General features: G+C 40.5%; 1 protein-coding gene across 2 annotated transcripts in view; it reads left to right on the forward strand.

Annotated features, from left to right (window-relative positions):
* The window catches only part of trappc8 (trafficking protein particle complex 8), a 56,728-nt gene extending 39,375 nt beyond the window's left edge, over positions 1–17,353 (forward strand). The window contains exons 22-29 of one of the 2 annotated variants that reach the window (XM_034180318.1): positions 3,890–3,986; positions 4,210–4,278; positions 4,375–4,433; positions 6,607–6,795; positions 8,577–8,678; positions 8,878–9,020; positions 13,767–13,856; positions 14,623–17,353. In XM_034180318.1, the coding sequence (XP_034036209.1) occupies positions 3,890–3,986; positions 4,210–4,278; positions 4,375–4,433; positions 6,607–6,795; positions 8,577–8,678; positions 8,878–9,020; positions 13,767–13,856; positions 14,623–14,860 (987 nt within the window). In that variant the 3' untranslated portion in view covers positions 14,861–17,353. The remainder of the gene's footprint in view (positions 1–3,889; positions 3,987–4,209; positions 4,279–4,374; positions 4,434–6,606; positions 6,796–8,576; positions 8,679–8,877; positions 9,021–13,766; positions 13,857–14,622) is intronic. The other variant, XM_034180319.1, reaches the window with a different exon arrangement.
* Positions 17,354–18,503: the final 1,150 nt, after the last annotated feature.

Here is an 18,503-nt window from a genome sequence, read left to right on the forward strand (position 1 = left end):
GTCAATACACTAGGGTCAAGATTAGGTTTCTTAAGTAATGGTTTAATCACTGCAGATTTGAAACATTTAGGAACAGATCCAGAAGTTAAAGAAAGATTAATAATTTCCAGCACAGTCGGCCCAAGAGTGGGCCACAGGTCCTTAAACAGTTTTGTTGGTATAGGATCAAATAAACAGGTTGTGCTTTTTGTTTCCATTACGAGTTTTGTTAGCATGCCTAGTGAGATACTGTCAAATTCTGTAAATCTAGGTAATAACTCAGTAGTGGCGCCCACATCAATAACAGGGTGTAGTGGCTGGATTAAGGCATGCCGGGATATGTTTAACCTGATGTCTTCTATTTTCTTCCCAAAGTAATCCAGGAAATCTTGTGCTGTAAAAGGAGAGCGAACTACAGGTGGTTGTCCATGCATAAGTGTTGCCACCGTGTCGAACAAGAACTTTGAGTTATGCTTGTTTTTGTTGATCATATCAGAGTAGTAAGTCCGCTTTGTAGCCGATAATGCATGCTTATAGTCTAAGATAGCATCACGCCACGCAAGGTGAAATAGTTCTAATTTTGAACAACGCCATTTCCATTCTAGACCTCTTGCTTTATGCTTGAGGTCACGCAGATAATCATTGTGATTTGGGGGAGCGTGGTTTTAACACAGGTGGTGCAGTCATGTCGAGTGTAGTTTTGAGCACTGAGTTTAAACTATCCACAAGTCTGTCTACTGACTGGGTATTTGTCAAATGTGAAGCTAAGACATCAGGCAGTCTAGCTTCGAGTTCAGTCTTAGTTGAGAAGTTGATGCATCGCCGTAAAGATATATAAGGTTGTTGTTCCACTAAACACGGCAGCGAAACTGTAAACTTAATAAGTGAGTGATTAGACACCACTGATGTAAGAGGCATGATGTCAATATTCGTGACAGCAATACCACGTGTGAGAACCAGATCCAGGGTATTTCCACTAATGTCCGTCGAATTCCGAATGCATTGCCGAAATCCTAATGCATCCACAATTTCCATAAATTATTTGCAGAGGGGATCAGAAGGCTTATTTATATGAATGTTAAAGTCACCAATGATCAGAATGGTATCTACACTAGTTGACAAGTTAGAGATGAACGCACCAAATTCATCTAAGAATTCAGAATATGGGCCAGGAGGCCTATATACAGTGACAAAGTAATACGACTGATTTTTATTCTTCTGACCTTGGCAATGTGTAATATGCTGAGCAGAGCGGAGAATCAGATGCTCAAATGAGTGATATTTGTAACCCCCAACAGCTAATAAGCTAAGCCTAGATTTATAAATAAGAGCAACACCCCCGCCTTGCTTCGCATCACGAGGGACGTGACTAAATGTATATGCTGGTGGGCAGGCCTCATTTAAGGGGAGGACAGCTGTAGGTTTAAGCCAGGTTTCACATAGCCCAATCATATCTAAGTGATGATCAGTAATTAGATCATTGATCAACAATGATTTTGAGGACAGTGATCTTATGTTAATGAGACCCAGTCTAAGGACCTCAGTGGGGTTGACAGTTGAACTGTTTGGGTTTAGGGGTGTTTCCAGAGTAGCATAAATAAGATACCTGGAAGTAGGTTTGGGTTTAAGAAATTCCACGCGCGTTGTAGGTAGCAGACACGAAATCAACATCAACATCATCCAATATAGTAATGGGTATTAAGTTTGGAAAGCATATCCCTCTATGATTTTTATGGACACCACTATGGAGCAGGCCACAGTCTCAACTTGTTGAAATTCCCTCCCTGGCAAATAAACTGCACTATCGCCATAGTGGATTTTCTGCACTAAATTTCCCGCTAAGCTAATGGATTCCACACCCACATTTGTCATAAGCCTTGCAGGGTCTCTAATCACCTGCTCCGTGGCCTGCTGTAGATTCCTAATGTTACCCTCCCTGTAGAGCTCTATCTATGTTCGCGTACAAGATGGCGGCACCTTCCCCAGTAGGGTGGAGGCCGTCCGGCATCAGCAAGCCACGGTGGCCCCAGAACAAAGGCCAGTTATCAATAAAGCTAAAGCCTTGCTGTCTACAAAACTGCGCCAGCCACCTATTTAATGATGTCATCCTGCCTCATTTGCACCCCGGGAGGGGAAGGTGACCAGAGACTATTAATCGATGCCGACACATCTTTCTGGCAAGGTCACAAGTCCTCTCTATGTCCATTTTTGTGACCTCTGAGTGCTTCATCCTGATATTGGTGCCAACGTGAATAACTATGTGACTATATCTCATGTCATGTTCCTTTGTCTGTCTTCCCTTCTGCAGCGTCAGCACCCTAAGATGAGATGCAATGTCGGGACCTCTGGCCCCAGGAATACATTTAACGTCAGCCGGCATCTGTAACCTGACTTTGCGGGTGATAGAATCCCCTATCACTGAAGTCCAGTGTTTCGGCCTGGAGACAGGAGTGGAAGTCACTTGTGGGCTCAGAGAATTCACATCTGGCAAATCCAAGGGGGAGAACTGATTCACAATTCATACTGGCGAGTGTGATCGGGGTTCCACAACCGGGCGCTTGGTCCGCCTAGCCACAGTCCGAAAGCCGTCCTCCACAGCCGGCGTTTCTAAGCTGATGCTAATGGGCTCGCTAGCCGGCCCAACACTAACCTCATCTGGATTGCCCGTAACATCTAACTCCACTGCGCTAAGAAGCTGCTCTAACTTACGGACACGGCTCTCTAAAAAAGACACCCTATCTTCCAACATCACGCAGGATTTACGGAGGGTGTAAAGTATAATAAGTAGTGTACTTTGTGCACTAAGAAATTAAAAAATGTAGCCAAGCAAACACGAGCTAACCAATAATGGATAAGCTAACCACTCCGAAGGCTCACACAGATGCAGATAAATGAATTAAAATTCACAGCAGTTACACTGAAAAACTAACAGAAATATTAAACAGGTAAAAAAAGCAGCAGCAGCTATAAAATACACTAAACAGTTAATTAACTAACAGGAGTGTAAAACATGAAATGAAAGAATGATAAGGGTCAGAAATAGCTAACGCAAGCTAACCGCTAGCGAAAATGCTAGCCGCTCCTAAGATTTTACATAGGAGTAGAAATTACTTAAAATTCACAGCAGTTCAACTGAAAAACGAACAGAAATATTAAACGGGTAGAAAAGAAACAGCTATAAAAAGTAACAACGGGGAGGTGTCGACCTAGCTAGTGAATGCTAACCGCTAGTGAATGCTAACTGCTAGCGATTCACAACAGGACTGTTGTTAAATAACGTTCAGAGTAGATACAATTAATAACCAGAAGAGTGCTAAACAGAAATAAAAGAAGTGTATACAACCGTGTGAAGTTCAGAGTGGAGTCACAGCAACAAACAATCCGTCAGAAGCAAGTTGCCAATCAAGCCAATAATGAAGCCAATAAGAGGTTTAAATCCTGATGTGAAAGTTTAAAGAACTAAGGACAGACTTGAAAGTTTTAAAGGAATGAATTTGGGGTTAGCCAAACTCTTCATAAACTTTGAAAAGCAATACGGATAAACATCCTTCCTCTTTCAGCATCAAAATTCTAACCATTTAAGTGTTTTGGCTTCTCCCCTTTAATCCTATGAAGATAGCTTGGGAGTGTAACATGGGTTAAAATAATGTTTTATCTTGTTATAACTTTGTGCCACATGGCCACCGATACCAGTGAAAGAGACTCCAATTGTGACCGACTTCCCTCACGTTGCTTGAACAAACTTATGGATGCCACGAGAACAGCAATCATCTTTTTCTGTCTGACGTTTGATTGGTATTTCTGCAAGTGAGCAGTGTCTCTCTCTGTGTCACCACCTCGAAATGTCACAAGTGAAATTGTGACTATTTTTAAATATCTTGAATTTAAATGTTTCCTTCTCTTCTCTCAGAGTGAGGCTGGGGTGCGTGAGTTCCACATCGTCCAGGTATCCAGCTGCAGTCAGCATTGGCGCCTACACAAATGCATCAACCCAGCCAAAGACAAAGGTGAGTCTGACACTGTCAGAGTCATTTGCACTTAAAGGAGCACTGGGTGTGTGTTTGAGTGCAACTTTTCAGCCAAAATGCTTGTTTTGTTTTTGAAAAGGTGAATGTGATTATGCAGTTTCAAAACAAAACCGATGGCGTGAGTTGAGTGACAGTCATAGATTCAGGCCAAATACTGTAATTTGTGTTCAAGCTCCTAAATTTGTCCCCGTCTCTACTCCAGACTGTAAACTCACCAGCAGAGAAAGAGCCAAATTGTGTTTCAGGGCCACGCGATGCAAACCCCATCAAGGTACTTGTGTCCACACATAAAATGCACACACCTTTTTTTTTTTTTTGTGCCGTTAGTTTTATGTATTTGACTAAGACTTGCTTTACCTGCTTTCAGCTACCTCGGACACAGTAAAGAGATACACGTTTGCAGACCTGAGTCTGGGAAATGAACGGGTAAAGAGAACTTAAATTCAAATGAATGCCCAGAATAGCATGAAAGCAGTGATTGTCTTTTGTTGAAATTATCTTAATGGAACATTCCTAGTTTAAACAAAAAAACATTGTACATTATGACTGTCACTTTTGTAACTGGTTTGTTTAAAGTAATAAGTGCAGTAATTTGATTTCTTTAAATTATTAATTATTAATACCTGTAATGTTTCACTTTAAAAATAATATTCAAGGCAATTATATCTGTACTGTTGATTTTCTATAATATTCAGGTATACACTGTGCCTACACACACACACACACACATATATATATATATATATATATATATATATATATACACACATACATACACTCAGCAAAAATATAAACGCAACACTTTTGGTTTTGCTCCCATTTTGTATGAGATGAACTCAAAGATCTAAAACTTTTTCCACATACACAATATCACCATTTCCCTCAAATATTGTTCACAAATCAGTCTAAATCTGTGATAGTGAGCACTTCTCCTTTGCTGAAATAATCCATCCCACCTCACAGGTGTGCCATACCAAGATGCTGATTAGACACGATTAGTGCACAGGTGTGCCTTAGACTGTCCACAATAAAAGGCCACTCTGAAAGGTGCAGTTTTGTTTTATTGGGGGGGGATACCAGTCAGTATCTGGTGTGACCACCATTTACCTCATGCAGTGCAACACATCTCCTTCGCATAGAGTTGATCAGGTTGTCAATTATGGCCTGTGGAATGTTGGTCCACTCCTCTTCAATGGCTGTGCGAAGTTGCTGGATATTGGCAGGAACTGGTACACGCTGTCGTATACGCCGGTCCAGAGCATCCCAAACATGCTCAATGGGTGACATGTCTGGTGAGTATGCCGGCCATGCAAGAACTGGGACATTTTCAGCTTCCAAGAATTGTGTACAGATCCTTGCAACATGGGGCCATGCATTATCCTGCTGCAACATGAGGTGATGTTCTTGGATGGCACAACAATGGGCCTCAGGATCTTGTCACGGTATCTCTGTGCATTCGAAATGCCATCAATAAAATGCACCTGTGTTCTTCATCCATAACAGACGCCTGCCCATACCATAACCCCACCGCCACCATGGGCCACTCGATCCACAACATTGACATCAGAAAACCGCTCACCCACACGACGCCACACACACTGTCTGCCATCTGCCCTGGACAGTGTGAACCGGGATTCAACCATGAAGAGAACACCTCTGCAACGTGCCAGATGCCAGCGAATGTGAGCATTTGCCCACTGAAGTCGGTTACGACGACGAACTGGAGTCAGGTCGAGACCCCGATGAGGACGACGAGCATGCAGATGAGCTTCCCTGAGACGGTTTCTGACAGTTTGTGCAGAAATTCTTTGGTTATGCAAACCCATTGTTTTAGCAGCTGTCCGAGTGGCTGGTCTCAGACGATCTTGGAGGTGAACATGCTGGGTGTGGAGGTCCTGGGCTGGTGTGGTTACACGTGGTCTGCGGTTGTGAGGCTGGTTGGATGTACTGCCAAATTCTCTGAAATGCCTTTGGAGACGGCTTATGGTAGAGAAATGAACATTCAGTACACGAGCAACAGCTCTAGTTGACATTCCTGCTGTCAGCATGCCAATTGCACGCTCCCTCAAATCTTGCAACATCTGTGGCATTGTGCTGTGTGATAAAACTGCACCTTTCAGAGTGGCCTTTTATTGTGGGCAGTCTAAGGCACACCTGTGCACTAATCACGGTGTCTAATCAGTATCTTGATATGGCACACCTGTGAGGTGGGATGGATTATCTCAGCAAAGGAGAAGTGCTCACTATCACAGATTTAGACTGGTTTGTGAACAATATTTGAGGGAAATGGTGATATTGTGTATGTGGAAAAAGTTTTAGATCTTTGAGTTCATCTCATACAAAATGGGAGCAAAACCAAAAGTGTTGCGTTTATATTTTTGTTGAGTGTGTGTGTGTGTGTGTGTGTATGTGTGTGTGTATATATATATATATATATACACACACACAATATGTAGTGTGTCTCAAAGTTTATTTTGAGGTGAAAATTCAGTTACGTTTTAAAATATAGGCAAAAAGCTAAAACTAAGGAATATTTTATTAATTCAATTTCTCTCTCTCTCGCTCTCTCTCTCTATCGCTCATATCATTCGGTGTCCAGATCATCAGTTCCATGACACCCTGTGGAGATTTCTTTTTCCGTTGCTGCCAGAGAAGATCTGAGCGAATGGCTGCAGCATCCAACAGCAAGAGTCAGGTCTCTATCCCAACTGAAGATGGTGCTGCTGATGTCAACAGCATCATCAGGAAGTGCAGTGAGCTGGACCTTAACATAATTGTTATCTGGAAGGTAAAGTCCCAGTTTGGTATTTTGATATAACAGTGCAAACTGAAAGTCAGCCTCATGAGATGAGGTATTCATTATCAACAGTATCAGGTGCAGTGAAGGTACATATGTCAGAGAGCGTCCTGGTCAACAGAGTAATAACTTTCCACAAGTTGAGTACAGGGACACCAAATTTGTACCATATATGTACTTCTTGAGGATTCATTTTTCTTCATCAAAATCAATTCAAAATATTTGGATTTTCAAATTGCTGGAGTTGAGATTTTAATTATACTGCTACATAATTATTTACAAGAAGGGTAGAGATAAAATAATTTTGTCCACTGCCTTGAATTTTACAAGGTAAAATAATTAGATATATATACACTCAACAAAAATATAACCGCAACACTTTTGGTTTTGCTCCCATTTTGTATGAGATGAACTCAAAGATCTAAAACTTTTTCCACATACACAATATCACCATTTCCCTCAAATATTGTTCACAAACCAGTCTAAATCTGTGATAGTGAGCACTTCTCCTTTGCTGAGATAATCCATCCCACCTCACAGGTGTGCCATATCAAGATGCTGATTAGACACCATGATTATTGCACAGGTGTGCCTTAGACTGCCCACAATAAAAGGCCACTCTGAAAGGTGCAGTTTTGTTTTATTGGGGGGGGATACCAGTCAGCCTCATGCAGTGCAACACATCTCCTTCGCATCATCCGTGAAGAGAACACCTCTCCAACGTGCCAAATGCCAGTGAATGTGAGCATTTGCCCACTCAAGTCGGTTACGACGACGAACTGGAGTCAGGTCGAGACCCCGATGAGGACGACGAGTATGCAGATGAGCTTCCCTGAGACGGTTTCTGACAGTTTGTGCAGAAATTCTTTGGTTATGCAAACCGATTGTTTCAGCAGCTGTCCGAGTGGCTGGTCTCAGACGATCTTGGAGGTGAACATGCTGGATGTGGAGGTCCTGGGCTGGTGTGGTTACACGTGGTCTGCGGTTGTGAGGCTGGTTGGATGTACTGCCAAATTCTCTGAAACGCCTTTGGAGACGGCTTATGGTAGAGGAATGAACATTCAATACACGAGCAACAGCTCTGGTTGACATTCCTGCTGTCAGCATGCCAATTGCATGCTCCCTCAAATCTTGCGACATCTGTGGCATTGTGCTGTGTGATAAAACTGCACCTTTCAGAGTGGCCTTTTATTGTGGACAGTCTAAGGCACACCTGTGCACTAATCATGGTGTCTAATCAGCATCTTGATATGGCACACCTGTGAGGTGGGATGGATTATCTCAGCAAAGGAGAAGTGCTCACTATCACAGATTTAGACTGGTTTGTGAACAATATTTGAGGGAAATGGTGATATTGTGTATGTGGAAAAAGTTTTAGATCTTTAAGTTCATCTCATACAAAATGGGAGCAAAACTAAAGTGTTGTGTTTATATTTTTGTTGAGTATAGTTACCATGTATTTGTGTGTATGTATATAGATGGTAATTAACATTAATTGTGTTTGTTGGCTACACTGCAAAATGTAACTGATCTGTTCTTTTGTTCTTATACTCTGCATGTGAGTGTCTATATATTTGTGCTCAGCCAAAGCTGTTTATATTGAATGAAAAAATTCTGTGCTGTTATTTTAACATTTTAAAGATGCATTAAAAAAAACCTAAAAGTCTTTTTTCACTTCCACTGAAAACTGTATCATCTTGTATTTTTCCAGCCTGGTGTTTAATGGGAAATATGGATATTTCTGTCTGTTTGTTCTGTGCCTTCACATGTAGGCGTATGTGGTTGAGGACAACAAACAGCTGATTCTAGAAGGCCAGCTGCATGTGTCACTTCAGACTGTGGGTAAAGAGGCCAGTTCCGTTACTCCCAAAGAGGTACAGTCTGCACATGTGTACACCTGTCGTTTCTTCACGCTTAGTTGAACCTACTTTATTGGTAAAATGCCATTGCCATATAAGATAAATACCTGATGTGATGCCACATGGCTATCAGCTGAAAGCTAAATCATTACTGTGCCCTAGACTGACACTTTGAATGCCTGTATATTGGCTTGCTTATGCATTTGTTTTTTAGCAGGAAGCTCAGGAAATGGTTCTGCTCAAGTTTAAGTCAGAGTTGCCTCCTTCAGTCGTCCTGCCATCTGTGGAACTGTCCCAACTCATCAAAACCAACCTCCACTACCCTGAAACCTACAACCATCCATTTGACCAGAACAGGTGAGACGCACCGATGTACACATCAGTGACTTTAGTCCGTCTGCCTGGGTAGGGGCCGTTCAGGATCCAGGGCAGTTCTGTCGTGTCTAATATAATGAAGAAGAAAACAGTGACACATGGAGCATCCAATACACCAACAAACTTAGGTTGTTTTGTTTGTTTAGTTTAGTTTTTTTGTGTGCAAGTAAAACTTAAATGGAACACATTTTTATGCTTGGGATAATTAAACAAATAGCTGGTTGTTGTGATGAGTCAAACAATACTGGAGCATTAGTGCATGTATCGAGCTTGAACAGAGATATACCCCATAACGGTGCATGTATCGCTTTTAAGAAAAATCACGTGAACGATCCAGTTTCTGTATCGGTTGGCAGTGAGCTGTCAAATGGTGTTTATAAGGAAGTGAAACTTCACACTCATTTGCCTTCATGCTGCCATGAGAGGAGATTTTGTTTGTTGCTGTTTGTGTGTATTTGTTTTTTTTTTAGCTTGTCATCACTCAGTGATATGGAATCAGCATTGAGAAAAAGGAAATTTTCTCCCGTCTGGGATCTTCTTCACCAGATGGGGCAAATGCTTTTCCCTGTCCATGTTTGTTTTGTTTTTGACTTAATTATGCTTCAGTTCCTTTTTGAAAGAGTCAATCCCTTCTTTTAAATTTTTTTTTCACATGAATTAACTTTTAATTTTATTCTTAGGTAAATTGTCAGTTCTGCTCCCCAGAGCTGTCTGTCATCAAAAATATCTGTCAGAGAACATCACATCCACAACAGAGGATACTTTTTCTAATATTGACAGAATCATAATCACGCCTATCCACACTTCTACAAACTAGCTCCAAAATTTTTATGTACACCGGCCTCGTCTGCACTTTGTGAAAGACTTTTTTTTTTTCGAAAGCAGGAAAAGTCTCAAAGAGATGACAAGGCCTTGACCCAGCGTGTGACAAAAATGTCTCTCTCATCTTCAACCGCTTTTCTGATTTCTGGACAGAAATGGCTGTTTCTTAATAAAAATGTATAAACCCTGCTTTCTCCCCTTAACATGTTAGGTAAACAGGACCATTCATGACTTATTGGGTGTCCACATGTCAGAATGAATGAATGTGGTTCAGTCTCACAACACACTCGGGTCGGAATGACTCGTGAAAATCAGTAGTCGACTAATCTGATACCATTAGTTGTTGACTCATCTGTGACTAAATTGGACACTGAATTAAGCCAATTTTGAATCTTCATGTTGAAATTCAAATGTGACATTTATTTTAACAAATATAAGCACAAAATCACAAATACAAAAACAGCATTAGCATGAAGACAATACCTGCTTTCATTTACTAGGCATAAACAACCCGTTTGAGCTGAATAAAGGCCCCCTGACATGAGCATGATTTTGATTCATGCACTTGCACGACCTGTGTCATGCAGGAGAGTAAAGATGTCTTTAACTGGTGCAGACTGAACGTGAGAGGGGCGCCGGCACGTGCAATTGCGCAAAGAGAATTTTGAAATGTTCAAAAGTCCTTCACGCATAAATGTCGTGCTATGTGGCGCAATCTAATCGCCAACACAGCGTGCAGCTCAAGTCAAGTAAAGATGTGAACAGAGCGAGTGGCGATGTCAGCAGGTCGCATCAGAGCGCAGCTCGTCTGAAGGATTCTAACAAAAAGTTAAATGTATCAAAAACACACTTTAACAGCTGCACACAAGAAGGAAAGAACACCCTACTGTTTTACCACGCCATGATGTATGTATGAATGTAAACATGACAAATAATTACCTTTTTAGACAGCTCAAAATGCTTTCTGCGGTTCATTAGGCGCGCGTGCGAACGGCTGAAGCAGTCCTCTGTGATTCAGGAAGCAATTAGCGCCATTTTCAACAGCCAATTTGCAGAGAAAATTATTAATCTGACATAAAATAATTATTTTATATACACAGCATCCAGCGCAGGCGGTGGAACAAAGAACGATGTCCAGCTGGGATCATAGCGGGTGGGATCGTCACGACGAAGGGCTTGCAAGTGTGTGGATCAAAAGTCATGCTCATGTCGGGGCCTTAACGCACCCACCAAGGTTCACACACTTTCTTCACTGAGTGAAGGGGCTGGTGGCAGCTTCAGCAGATCTGTTCTTTTTTTAAGGGTTAAATGAACTCAATAAAAAGCTTTAATTAGTTGACTAATAAAAAAATAGTGGACTAGTCGTCCCATCCCTACTACAGACTCTTTATCCAGGTTGCCTGCAATCATTTTTGAAATTCAGCACATCGCCATTAAGCGATACACAAACAGTGTCAACACAGTAAAGGCACTTTGACACATGAATTTGATCCCACACTGACTTGCAATCTTGCGTGCCACAGTCAGTAAACGCATTGTAAACTGAATGCGCTGCTTGCCAGTGCGCAAATTCTGAAATATTGAAAATTTCTGGCATGCATAAATTTCGTGTCACATTCGTGAACTAGTTGTGTGAACATTATGCAACTTATTCGAAAACACTGCGTGTCAGTGTACGCAGGGCATCTGAACCTGAAATTAGATTATGACGAGATGTTACATCTATAATAAACATAACTTAACAGATACATTATCTAACTCAGAAGAAGGAATGAAAATAAAACTGTTTTTACAATCCATTACTATATATGTTATAAATAATTACCTTTGAGATATGATTCCAAATGCGTTCGCACGATGAGTACAAGACAACCTGTAGCAGCAGATAATTTCTCTATGATTCTGGGAACAATGAGAAAATGGTTTCATCAGCTAAGTTCTGAGAGCAAATGAGTCATCAGCTACAAAATGATATGGCACAGGCTTTATTTTATATAGTGTGGCATCAAGTGAGAAAAAAACGGGATGCATTGGCATGACGAGTTGAGCAGCAGGGCAGAGACAAAATTCGTACAAGTGTCAAGGGTAATGTGCCACATGCTCCCTGAGGCATCATCTACCATCACTAGCTGTTTGACCATCAGCTACGATGTTGTCATATTTATTCAAAGTTGCTTAAAGATGAGTGGCCTCAAGCTTCTTGGATTAGATGAGAAGGAAATTAAATGACCTCAAAGTCTGACTGCTCACTCCTGAAAGTCTTCATGATGAGAAAATGAATATTCGGGAGCCAGCCAGAAGACTGTACTCTCATGTGGCACATGACCCATCTCCAGCACCGATGCTTTCATTCACACACATCACCATATAGGGGAAACCGGGGCACGATGAATCACAGGGCACAGTGAATCAGTAGCTATATCTGCAAAACTACATATATATTTGCAGCAGTTATACCATATTTTTTATGCATAAAGACATCCCCCTTATAAATTAGTGTTTTGTTTTTGAACACATTAAGGGTAAAACTAAGTGGCAAGTGAAGTCAGTTTTTCCTATCAAAAGTAAATTTTGTGGATGTCGGTGTCTTTGTATTTATTTCTCACAACAGAGGAAAGGTGGCCTAAAAAAATTTAGTTAGAAGACTACCCCGTCCAACTGATGAGCATGTGTTATGTCTTCTCCAGACTATCAGCTATTTAATAACATGACTCGTGTGTCACATGCACCCGGGGCACAGTGAATCAGTCTAGAAAGTGATTTACTAAGCCCCAGTATCAAGTGGATGACAAATATTACTTGTTGACGCTTATACATTTATTTTTCCGTGAATCTTTCCTATAATTTGTGTGTATAAACAACTGTGTTCACGTTTGAACAGAAATTAAGTTATATTTATAATAGTTTCTAAAGGACTTATATCACTATATAAGACACTCACACATTACATAGCTGGTTTGCTGGATTATAGTTTGTATATGCATCAGCATATATTTAATAATTTTGAAGAAATCATGTGTGTTTTTCATTATATTCTAAGTTGATTCACTGTGCCCCGTGAATTAGTGTCCGGAGCACAGTGAATCAAAAATTTTAAAATCGATTTTAAACACCTGTAAATTACACTTGGGGAGACATAACACAAATAACTTGCTGTGTTAAATCCACAATAGAATGGTCTGAACCTATGCATAATGTGTTTATGCTGCCACAAAACAACATTTCTGATTCACTGTGCCCCGGCTTCCCCTACTTGTAATGTAACATCATTGTCAAGTACACGCAAAACTGCAACATCCAGTGTGCTCCAGCCAAGAATGTTCTAATTTATGTGGGTACTTTGGACCAAGGCAACAGCGTGTTGGGGAGTGCATGAGCCCTTTTATTGATTCTGCAAGTCTGTAATATTGATAGAATTTCCAAAAAGATATCCCCTCATTTGGTGTTATGTCAAAGTCTATGTCAGGACAATATTAAGTGTCTGCATTCACCATCCCAGAGACGCTCCAGTTTTCTTTTCAGTATTACTTTACACACTTATTCAATTTATTAAATTTTTAATGTTACATTAACATTCGAATACTAAAAGCAACTCAGGAAGAGAGAGACTACGCCATCTCACTGAAACATTTATCACTCTCTCTGCACTTCGCCAGAAAAAAAAAATGCTACGTGGACAAATGGCCTTTAGGGTTCCAGTTTTGTGGGTGTGATGGATCCTATCATCAAGAGGGTTTGTTTTGTTTTTTTCCCCAACAGCAGATTGTTGAGCTCACTGTTGGCTTATAACAAGACAAAAACCCTGTAAACCACCATTTAAAAGTTTTCTGCACCTGTCCAGTATCTTTGGTCAATGTTCTCCGTCTTTGAGGAGGAGACACTAACTGTAGTTGTCTCTCTGTCTAGTCTCTGTGTGGTTCCGGTTACTTTGATTCTGTCCAACTGCTCTATGGCTGAAGTTGATGTCATCATCGATTTGCGGCATAAAAGCACAAGGTAATTACAATATGTTTTTGCCTAATTTTTGTGTTTTGTTTTTTTTCCCCTCCACTTATAGGAACAGCAACAATCACATTAATCTGGCGTAATCTGTATACTTATGAGTCATTCATAACGACAAATTACAGGACTGCATGTCGTGTAGAGTTCAACTGGGATGATGCATGTATGTATCCTAACTTGTGAGACTCAGGAATTGAGATTCTGCAAGTACTGCGATTTGTTAGTACAGTTTATTGCAATTTGTTTCCTTTTCCATCACTACATCGTGGAAAAAAATTCAGTAATGCACTTCTAGTGATTAAATCTTGTGATGTATGTGGAGTTAAGTCAGGGGGATTAAATGTTCAACTAAAGCTGTCGACCCCAAGTCAATTCCCACCATGTTTCCTAATTCTTGTCGTGGGACAAGAAACTTCATCTACATTGTCCCAGTCAACTCAGCGGCAAATGGGTACCAGCTTTGGCCAAGGAAGTAACCTGCATTCATTGGACTGATGTCCTGTCCAGGGAGAGTCTTAAACTCTCGTCTGCTTCACGCTGTGAAATCCAGAGACGACCTCCAGCACCAGTGGTCCTCACTCAGGGCCTGTACAGGACTTAAGTCATACATAAGTAGTAGTATAAGAGACAAATATCACTTTATCTAATCTGAATAATTTGACCTGCAGAGTAAAATATTACTTCAAAGCATTTGCTGGTTGTTTGCTTTTGACCAGCGTCCATAGTCATATTTGTCTCTCTCACTCTTGTGTCCTTGCAGTCCCGAGACTCTGGAACTCCACAGTTTGTTCACCTGGGTGGGCCAGACCCAGTACAAACTGCAGTTGAAGGCTCAGGAAGTTCTCTGTTTGACATTGCGAGCCTGTTTCCTGCAGGCGGGAGTCTACAACCTCAACACGCCACGAGTATTTGCCAAGCCAGCCGAGCAGGGCTCCATGTGTGAGGCCAGCCAGCAGACTGCCGGACCGGCACTCATCATCATCAACAACAACGCGTGAGCCGAGAGCCAGTCTGACATGAAAACCTGGACTCTGTGGATACAGTGACCTGCGGCTGCAGCTTGACCTTCACACATGACCAACTTTTTTTTTTCTTCATTATTAATACTTGATATAGGACAGCTGGAAAAACAATTTTTATAACAATTAGTCAGTTGTATTTAAAATAAACTTCTTTTTTTCCTGAAGTGGTCAGGCAGTTTGTGGACTTCTAACAGCACAACCTGCTTTCTGTGCCCAACTCCCATCATAAGCGTTGGGTCATCTGTCTTAAAAACACCTGCACTGGTGTTCTGCCTGATTTTGGACTTTGATGTGACAACACATTGTATCATCTGAGGGGGCTGCAGTGAGCTACGAAGCGGCTCGACAGAAACCACTGCACCAAACTCAACATTGGCTGTCAGGGCTTTTGTTAGGGCTGTCGGCAATTTCAGGTGGACTGGAGTCCACTTTTAGTGTTATAGATGACTATAATTACTAGAGCTGGGCGATACAACAAAATGTTATCACAGGTTCCTCCTACCATCGGGACCGATAACATGATTATCACACCCTACCTTGAATACCACTTAATTTAAAGTATAAACCATATATTAATCTCAGGATCAAATCCTAAATGAATGACAGGGATTTTATCCAAAATGATAAATAATTTTAGAATCTATGACTTTGTTTTCACTATACATTTTCTTTTCTGCATAACTTTATATCAGCGATGGTGGTCTTCTGTGTTTTTGTTACTTTTAACTTCTATATCCATTCACTTCTTTCTCGAATCCTATTTTTCCACATCTTTCACAGGTAAATATGAAGTTGCACTTGTTAAATATTTTTTTGTGTTTTTATGACAGTTTTGTGGCGGAAATGGCAGATGTGACTGCTGGGGTTTGACTTGGCGGGGGGGCGTGATCTGTCTTATATTGATGATCACACTTTGTGACATCATCTGCTTTTCATTTTTTCCTGCTTCTCATTTTTTCAAATGGACACACTACAAATCTTCGAGGTGGAATTCGTTTCATAAACAGAAGACAGGTTGATGGCAAATTAAAGAAGCAGAAGAGACAGAAATCATTGCTTCCGGTCAGAACTTTGATAACAGAAATGGGATAGAGACGTAGGAGTTGGGCCTTTAGCCTGGAGTTGACGTGACAGGCTTCGTATTCAGCCCATCATATGCAAAAATAATTACATGGTCATATGCACATAACTAAATCTGTGAGAAGATTTGTGATTCAGATCACAGATTGTGATTCTACCACAAAGGATTGTCCTTTGAGCTTTTGGCCAGATCTCCCACTAATAATTTGACAGTTTAAGTGTCAGAAAGGGCCCGTTACTGCTAAGTGTTAGCTTGTATGCTAATGCTAGTAGTTTGAGATGTCTGGTTGGACAGTATTTTTTTTTTCTTCTTCTTTTTCAAATGCTGATGAAGATTGGTGTAATTCCCACCTTTTTCCCCTTGCTGTTCCTTAGCACCACTTTAATTAGTTTCTCCGCCAATATTTATTCCAGTCATTAATCTTAGCTGTAGTAGCGGCTAATACAAAATACAAATACAATGAGACACTTTCTTTGTTTCTTGCTCTTTTGGTAAGTCTTTCCACCATGAGACATTGTGAGGCTAAATCCACATTCTTTAACCAACACAAATCTAGAAGTTTTTTGTTTTTAATTATTGTTATATGGGGGGGGGGGGGGGGGCGCATGAAATTTGAATTCAGCAGCTGCATCACTGAAGTTTAATAAGGGTAGTAATTCATAAAATGTATGTGTGACTTGGCAGGTTCGATGTTATCGACATTAAGTCGATATCTGCTGAGTCATCGTGACATACGACCGCGTTCGTACTTCTTTGCTAACCTTTGGTACATAAACCATTTCAAAATCAGCTGTGGTTGGACTCATTGCTTTTGTTGACATTTGAGTCTTTGATTGTATTTCATCCTTTTATCTCGTGGCTAATTACGTTAAGGTTTGACCCAAAGTGTGACATAAGTGTGGGGGGTGTGACATAATTATCAGGTTTTCTGAGCTATAGTAATTGTTTTGTCGCCCAGCCCTACAATTGGCTGTTTCATTCTTTGTTTTTGAACTCCTGCGGTCTCTATAATAAAGTGTAGTATTGAAATGTCGATTGCTGTGACGCTGTATGACAGGTGTTTTCTTTTTTACGTTCAATGTTCTCTAAAAGGCTCCTCCGCTGCACGGGTCAGCATCCGTCTCTCCGCCGGGACAGCTTCCTGACTGAGGTTCTGCACATTCTTTGTGTGATTGTTGTTCTGTGTGTAAATGAGATCACCACGTGCACGCAATCGATCTAATTAACCGGTTTGCCCCTTAACCTCTGTGTTTGACATTATATTGTGATCAAGCTCTTGGATGCATTTACCTGACAGCTTTTCTGAAAATTATGTATTATATGTATTATATTTATATAACAAATTGGTTGTAAATATAAAATAAAAATCTAACTGATATGCACTGTAATAGTGTCTCGTCTATGGCTTCCAAGGAAGTTAAACTTTGAGAAAATGTCAGATGGTTTGACAAACAGATGACCGATCAATGTACTTAGTTCATCACAGTGACATAAAAATGCTGTAAATTGATGCCACCAAGCAGTTTTGTTGACCAGTACTCCACACCAGGAGTAACTTCCAGATCAACCTGGGGTTCCTTGCTTTGGGACCCCTGACCCCCATCTGACTGTAGAATTGAACCAAAGCTCCTCCAGTCTCAAGCCTTCCATTTCCAGCTCTAGGTTTCCACATACCCTGTCGTTTGTGTGGGTTCCACACCAGGTGACCACAAAAACACAAGCTTTGTTGTGATTTGCAGCTAAATAAATGAAATAAATTGAAAACATATATAGACAAAGTATAGTGATACAGATATACTGGTTGAATTAATTGTTGCAATCATAGCATTGCATATTTCTGGAGGGACTAAAAAGAGGTTATGTCTTCACCCACTTTTTACCCAAAAAATTTTGACAATGTGATGACAGCTCATTTCTTCAGTGAAATCATTTAATTATCAACCAGATCTGCAACAAAGGGTTGAACTGAAATATTTTACAAGAATTTCCCAAGACTCATTTTGTTCAGATCATTTTGTTCTCCGGCATCAACAGTAACTTCTGTGCCTCTGAAAAAACTGATTTTTATTTTTAGTATACAGTGCTTTCAGAAAGTATTCACAGCGCTTCACTTTTTACACCATTTTATGTTACAGCCTTATTTCAAGAGACCGTCACTGTAATAAACTAAACGTAAATGTAATTAATATAAAAATGGAGTAAATCAGGACTTTTTTTTTTTAACAGACCGTGCACAGCGCTTCACCTTTTCCACATTTTGTTACAGCCTTATTCCAAAATTCATTTTTCCTCTCAAAGTTTTACTCACAACACCCCATAATGACAATATGAAATTTTTCTTTTTTTTGCAAATTTAGTAAAAATAAAAAAAAAACTAACAATCACATGTACACAAGTATTCACACCCTTTACTCAATACTTTGTTGATACATCTTTGGCAGCAATTACAGCCTCAAGTCTTCTTGAATATGATGCCACAAGCTTGGTGCACCTACCTTTGGGCAGTTTGGCCCATTCCTCTTTGCAGCACCTCTGAAG

The sequence above is a fragment of the Thalassophryne amazonica genome, chromosome 10, assembly GCF_902500255.1.
Source record: "Thalassophryne amazonica chromosome 10, fThaAma1.1, whole genome shotgun sequence".
NCBI lineage: Eukaryota > Metazoa > Chordata > Actinopteri > Batrachoidiformes > Batrachoididae > Thalassophryne > Thalassophryne amazonica.